The following is a 7,396-nucleotide window of genomic DNA, read 5'->3' on the forward strand; positions in this document are numbered from 1 at the left end:
TCCCCAATCTGCACTCCCCCTCATTCACAATGATTTGATTTTTTGTTCTTTGATGCCTGATACCTGATCCCTTCAACACCTCCCTCTCTCTATTTGCAGCTTCACCGGCAAGACACACGACGCCAGTTTCCCCCTCGCCTGCCGGACGCTCTCCATTGAAGGTACAGGCCCTTGTGCCGGAGATGGAGCCAAGATCCTGGCTCTGGTTCCTATTGCCCTGAGACCCATCCTGGTGCATCAGGCAGTGCTGGCATTTACACCGCACAACACATACAAAGAAGGGATGGGTGGGGTGGGGTGTGGGGTGCGAAGGTAGCACAGCCTCTCTCCCTTTGAGGGGAACACCCCCCAGGGCTGCAGCCCTTTGGTTTCAGATGATTAACCTCATCCTCCAAATGGGGGAGCTGGGGGTGTACAAGGCTGAGTCTCCGCCTTGACTGAACTGGCACTTAAATGTGGTCCCAGCAGGCTCCCTGACACATTTGTAGCCTGGTCTTTTTAAAACGAGAGAAAAGGCACTTAGATTTCAAAGTATGAAGAGTTAAGACTTTCTCAGTACTCCTCTGTGCCTTTTGGCCTTGATCATTAGCCGTGTTTTGCCAAGGCCCAATCCAACTTTCTTGCTCTCTTTGAAAGTTTGAGCCCAGGATCCCATTCACATTAGCTATGCATGCAAAGCAAGGTGGGAAGATGAACAAAAACAAACTTATTGGGAACAAATCAGAAAGACTTAATGGTCAGACATTTGAATTTGATGTGGAGACGGGGGCTGTTTCATATCTGTAAACATACGAATCCCTTATGACGGTAAAGAGTATGATTTGGTCTTTATCTGCATTCGATTAGACAGGCTGCAAGGCTGGTCTGTACTGATGAGAAGGAGGTCTGTGGAGAGTGGCTGCAGAGGCCAGTAGGAGGGGAAGTGAGTGTTGAGAGAATGAGTTGTGTCTGCGTGACTCGTGATCTACGTGCTCTGTGCCCTTTTAACCGAGGCATTTTTATTTCATGTGAAAGGGAGGGGAAAAAGGCAAGCTAGCCTCTGAAAACAGAGGGGCAGGCTGTGGTGTGGTCAATCTGAGGAACCCTGGGTAAGTGCACTTGGCTGCTAGCTGGCAGGATCACTATGGAACCCCCCCAGTGGTGCCCCAGGAGAGAAGGCCAGGTGACCATAGTAAACGCTCTAGGGCAGTTCATGTGTGGCCACCACGTCAGTTCTAACTCATAGTGACCCGAAGCACAGCAGCACTCAGCAGTGCTTGGTACTCCGCCCTCCTCACCATGCTACAGCCACCGGGTCCGTCCAGCTCTCCAAGGGCCTTCCTCTTTCTCGTAGCCCCTCTGCTTTACCAAGCCCGGTGTCCTTCTCCAGGGACTGGTCATTACAGAGGGCATAGAAATTAGAATCCATACCATAACTAACATGGATGCCAGAGAGAAACTGGGAATGTGGGAGAGAAAGGCACCAAGGACCATGCTTTCGTTTGCCTTCCCCACATTCCTGATGCAGAAATTGCTGGTGAGAGCAAACGGTGTACTAGTTGTGCTGGCAGGGCAACCCTTAATCACAGAGCACGCAGGACGCGTTTGCTCAGGAACCCAAGACCTACCAGCTGGATGTGGCACGCAGGGAGGCAGCAGGCCCCTTCCACACCTTTACGGCAAGTTGCTGTGGAATCAACGTCTGTGTTCTTCAACTTGATTTGGTAGAGTTGTCCGACAACAAGATGACTTATTGGACATTCATCTTTCAACATGAAATTAGCCTAAGGGATGAACGTGTTTAAGTATCTATCTACCTCCCACCCCCACCCCCACCCCGGGTCCTCTAATCCAGGAGAGAGGTGAGGACTGGCAGGGACTCAAAAGAAATGACGTTAACAGGAGTGATGTCTTTGGTGCTACTCCAAAGGCTGAGGCCAAAATGGTATTACTCTCGTCTTTCCGGCCAGCTTCAGAGGGAGTAGCCTACTTCAGCAAATGTGCAGATAATTTTACTGACCCTACAAAGCCTTAGGGCTATCTACATCTTTATGGAAAGGCTTAGGAGAAAGAGAACAGAAGGAACATTTGTGCTGTAACTCCTATGTTACCACATTAGAGGGCACACTACTCCCAAGCTACTCATTTTGCCACCCTTGGAATGCAGTTTGCAACTTTTAACTGATACAGCTCAGTGTTTTCCAGCAGTGAGACGCTAGAGCTAACCCCACTGAGAATGAGCTGACCCGCTCCATTTGGAATGTTTGGGGGTCTAATTTCTGACAGAGACAGCAGGGAGTTTCCCTGTCTTAGTTATTGTGGTTGTTAGGTACTGGCAAGTCAGTTCCAGCCCATAGCAACCTAATGCACAACCAAAGGAAACACTGCCCAGTCCCCGCAGCTCCCAACTGTTCCTGTGCCTGAGCCCATGGTGGCAGCCACGCTGTCCATCCAGCTCCTTGAAGGCCTTCTTTTCCACTGCCCCTCCACTTCACCACACATGACGTCCTCAGAGACTGGCCTGTCCTGACAACAAGTGCCAAAGGAGGGAAGTCTCACCATCCTTACCTTGAAGGAGCCCTCTTAGTTGGACTGGCATCATTCTCGGCTACTGCTAGAGGACAGGATTTGTGTCCATACGGGGCAACCTTTTTATTTTTATTTTTCAAAGGGTTTGCCATAAAACATTCATCTTCGGGGGCACTAATGGAGAAGTACAAAAGTGGCCCTATGATCCCGTTTCAGTCTCAGAAGCACTGGACTCAACAGAGTTATCCCAGTTTCTTGACTGACCACGTATCAAGACTTTAACATGCACCCGTGCTCTAAAGGGTACCTATGGACTAAGTCTCGGGCAACATGTTGATGACTCCTTTCACAGAGCATCTCCTAGGACTCAGAGTGCTTAGCCCTCCGCATTGGGGAAGTTGCCAATTCAGTTCTGGATGCGGCCAATGAGCTAACATGATAAGTGGAGGCGGCAGGGTGTGTGGCGGACAATGTGGAGGAGTGGGGACTGTGGCAAAGTGGGAAGTCCATGCCCCTGCTCCTGGGGACATCCCAAGCACAGTTCCACAAGATCGCCCCCATCCAGGGTATACGTGAGCATTTGTGCTAGACCTTTGGAAATACCAGAAATGTAGAGTTATAGGAGCATTATTCTAATTAAAAATAAAAATCGGAGCCATGAGTTGGGTTTTTCTTTAAAAGACTGTGCAGGTGGACTAGGTTCCGTCTCCAGGTGCAGCCTGAGGGCGCCCGCGGGCAGCTTCAGGTCAGGAGTCCGGAGCTGGGGCAGAGCCTGAGGGGTGTCTTCCCCACGACCTCCTCCTTAGCCTCTGGCGGGAAGAGGGCCTTGCCTGCTCAAGAGACCAGTTCCAGAAAGGAGCAATGGCACTAAGCCCCCCACCTTCCAAACCCCTGGACTAATGATCTGGACCCCCACTCCCTTCTCCTAGCCTGAGGTCAGAGGGGGAGGAGTCAAGGGCTCTGTGCCCAGCCTGGCAGGGAAGCCCTCACCCTGGTCGGACCAACCTGCAGATGCACATCGGGCAGGGCGGTCCGAGCTTCCAGGTGACCCCGGCTTCCCTTGCTCTTGTCTCTGACCCCCCAGCAGGGTTCCGTGCAGTCATTCACCCCGTCTCCGGTGGAGTTCCACTGCCCAGGCCTGATCTCCAACTCCCCGGGCCTGTCGGGCAGCTACAGCAGCGGGATCTCCTCGCTCAGCCGGTGCAGCACGTCGGAAACCTCTGGCTTTGAGAACCAGGGGACCGAGCCGCCAGCCCCAGGGCTGGTGCCCGTGCCCGTGCCCGTGCCCATGTCCGGCTACAGCGCGCCGGAGGAGCCCGTGCGCAAGGAGAGCAAGACGCCGCCACCCTACAGCGTCTACGAGCGGACTCTGCGGCGCCCCGTCCCGCTACCTCACAGCCTGTCCATTCCGGTCACCTCCGAGCCCCCCGCGCTGCCCCCTAAGCCCCTGCCGGCGCGCTCCAGCCACCTGGAGAACGGGACCCGGAGGACTGAGCCCGGGTCGCGGCCGCGGCCCCTGCCCCGGAAAGTCTCTCAGCTCTGAGTCACTTTTCTAGACCCCTGCGAGGAATTCTTGGCCGTTTACAAAATACCGAGCAGGAGAAGGCAGTTAGTGTAGGCACTTTAATAACCTCCTCGGGTTTTCTGCCGAAGGAGCGGGATGGAGACATGCTTATTAATGCGATGCTGCACAGTAATGAACGTTCCGGATCCAAACTTCCCGGTCGCCCAATCACGTATGGCTGGGTGCCATGAACGACCTTTCTCATGTGGAAGTGATAAGTAGTGATAAAAGCTTATTTTGTATCTTTTTATGTTCACTTCTTAAAAATATAGTTTAACCTCCAAACCAATACAACATTGCCCATCAGTGCCCTGGGGGATAACAATGTCAGCTTTTTACCGAATACTTGATGCTCATGTGTATCAAGTCAGTGAACATTGTAACACGCCGGTCCTTACTTTCGAAGACTTCTGTAGGTAAGGGGAGGTTCAGGCTCTTTCCTCGAGCTAGAGCTAACGGGTCAGCGCACATCATCAGGCTCAAAGGTCGAAGCAGGCGGGTTACACACCATCCTGAAAGGGGCCCAGGATTGAGATTGTCAACGGTTTTCGGCTGGTCTTTGATGTTTGACAGCTGCTCCCACCAACAAACTCTACTTTGTGAGTGGGTTGATGGTTCCTTGTGTGCCCCGACGCCCGAGTATCGACTGTATTTCTTTTTTAAGGTGCAATTTACTTTCAGAGTTCCGATCAGTTAGGCGAAGGAAAAGGCCACAGGAGAAATGTTTACTTGAATTTTGTGCTTCCCTACTTGATAGCTTCCTACACAACACTTGTCATTGAAGAAGAGCAGATGTTCAAGTGTTACGGAGGCACAGATTAATGTGTTCCATTAACGAGAATTCAGGAATCAATACAGGACAGTATTAAATCAATAGCGTAAATGAAGAAAAAAAACCTTAGAGAAAATATATTAGCATGATTAAATAGCAAAAGGACTTTCAAAAGGCAAGGGCATTAACTTTCAATCCTGGTTTTAAACACACACACACACACACACACACACTCCCCATTCTTTCCTCTGGAGCTTGTCTGCTCAGCTGAACCTCTTGTCCTTTGGTAGAAGGAGGATGGCTATTGACTGACCTAGCTGGAAGTTTGTAAGGTAGCATCTTAGATCTAGGTAGCGATGCTAATGCCCCTGTTGTAGGAGTGTGAAAAAGCACCTTGTACGTAGCCATGTCTTTTGTATCTTTGTGTTTTTCATTTACTGACTGTTGATAACACTCACTTGACAATAGATAGATACCGAACTGTATTTTAAAACCATGCTGTTAAGTATTTCCCCTCTTTTGTTGGGAAGCTCAGTTTACTTTAACTGTGTTTGTTTCTGTTGATAGCTTACCTGGAAGGCAGTGACCACTTTTTTTATATTCTCTTAATGAAACCACTCAGCAGGTATATGCTGCTGAGCCTGGTTATAGAGGTTTTCTATTAAAAAAATGTTCAAGTATTTTTGTACATAACTGGTTAATTTTAATAAGAGATGCCACTATGTTGTAAAAGGAAAAAAAAAGTTAAAATAAAAGCAAACAGTGGTGGATGCAGTATGATTGTTATAATTATGCCAAATACTTTATGTATGAAAAAAGACTTATTTGTACATATGTGCTTTTAACAATAACTCTGCCATATTGACTTTACAATTTTGAATGTCAAAAATATTAATATATGTTAAAATATTTATGTTTAGTGAAAGTATTCATAATTGAGAAAAGGAACATATGAATTTTAGCTTTGTATCTTGAAACTTTTGCAGTTGGGAATTTCTTGAACTAGCTTTTGATGATAACATTTTGTGTTTGTAATCACATCCTTAAAATATATGTGTATATGTACATATATAAATATAAATATATAGAAGGCTCCATTTTGCGTTGCTTTAAAGAAGTAAAACCTTCCCTTGAAATAAGGCAACATGCATACGATAACCAGGCTTCTTTGATTTCCTCTTCCCATGTAATTTAATAATCTGTTGACGTGTGCTCGGGCACAGTAGGAATCAGTGTTACTTGCTCTTGAAGCCGTTTTGGTTTTTCTTTGAGTTTTTAATGTCTAGCAATGGACAGTCACAGTTGCCATCGGCGTGTTTCTCTGAAGCAGCTCCACAGCAGAACATTCAGGAGATTCAGTTTGCGCAACTGTTCGTGTTGGTTGCTGCTGAATGTTAAATATTAAATAAAATTCCCTGATTAATCTTAATATTTGTCTTTATTCCTCTCACTGGTGTGTCATAGTCTGAACTGTGGAAATCGCCTGGCCTTGTTAAATCATTCAGACTTTGTCGCTAGACCTTGTTGCCTCCATTCATGTACTTCCTCCTCCCGCCGAAGCTCGTCCATTCCATGGAGAGCAACCCTTTAGTAGTTGACAGTTTGAGCTCCTAGCCGGTGGAGAAGGTAAGATTACCCCCTCAGGGGCTGACCAGCCACTTACTTTACCCAGAGCCAGTGTCACACTCAAAGCATCGAAGTGTGTGTGCATTAGACACTGTATTAGTCTGGGTACTTTGGAGAAACAAATCCACAGCAACTCACGTATAAGAGAGAGTTTTATGCAAAGAAAATGTGCATCACGAAAACATCCCAACCCAATGCTGCCCAAGCCCACAAGTCCAACATTAACCCATACCCAACACCAGTCCACAAAGTCCTCCACCTCACAAAACAGAGGCAATGATGCCAACTGCAGGAGGAAAGCTGAGTCAGTGAACGTGTAAGCATCTCAGCACTGGCAGGGGTCTCCACACGGCTGCTCCAGCACCCAGGGCTGCATCGGGATAGATCCATGCGGCTTCTCCTTGGGGATGTCTTGTAGGAAGTCAATCTTGCAAGCTGAAGCAGGGAACTGCTAAGGCAGCTGCACCCGATGCAACCATCACAAAACAAGAGACCCGAGAACTAGAAAGGCGAGGCTTCACCACCCATTTATCCCTCCGCCTTTCAACCAGCACCACATGTGATTATCGGCCAGGCTGGCATAATTAACTAACTCAGACACCTTGACACAAAACAGATAAGCTGTTTCCGTGTACAGGGGAATTGTTGAATTGTTGGCCGCCTTTGCCAGCTGCAACACACGCTCTCTGTGCCAGTCTTTCACCCTGGTTTTCATAAAGCAACAGGGAGGGGATTCGACAAGTGTCGCATAGCCTGGTAACTATGAGGTTTCTGTTGATGAAGCCTGGCCTTTCATTTACGAGATGCATCTGTGCTGTGCTGTGCTTGTTTTATGTAACAGTACTGAGCGGGCCGCTGTTGAAAGCCTCTGTCCCATCAGATACCAAAACGCATTGAAAGGCCGTCATCGGTGTGCTCCTGATTTG

General features: G+C 48.4%; 1 protein-coding gene across 1 annotated transcript in view; it reads left to right on the forward strand.

The window, feature by feature from the left end:
* Positions 1-6,273, forward strand: part of DOCK4 (dedicator of cytokinesis 4) — a 503,583-nt gene extending 497,310 nt beyond the window's left edge. The window contains exons 52-53 of the mRNA XM_045288941.1: positions 100-161; positions 3,593-6,273. Coding sequence (XP_045144876.1) covers positions 100-161; positions 3,593-4,051 — 521 coding nt within the window. The 3' untranslated portion in view covers positions 4,052-6,273. The remainder of the gene's footprint in view (positions 1-99; positions 162-3,592) is intronic.
* The last annotated feature ends 1,123 nt before the right edge of the window (positions 6,274-7,396 follow it).

Source organism: Echinops telfairi, unplaced genomic scaffold, assembly GCF_000313985.2.
Source record: "Echinops telfairi isolate 266 unplaced genomic scaffold, ASM31398v2 ScPeMD7_23;HRSCAF=83, whole genome shotgun sequence".
NCBI lineage: Eukaryota > Metazoa > Chordata > Mammalia > Afrosoricida > Tenrecidae > Echinops > Echinops telfairi.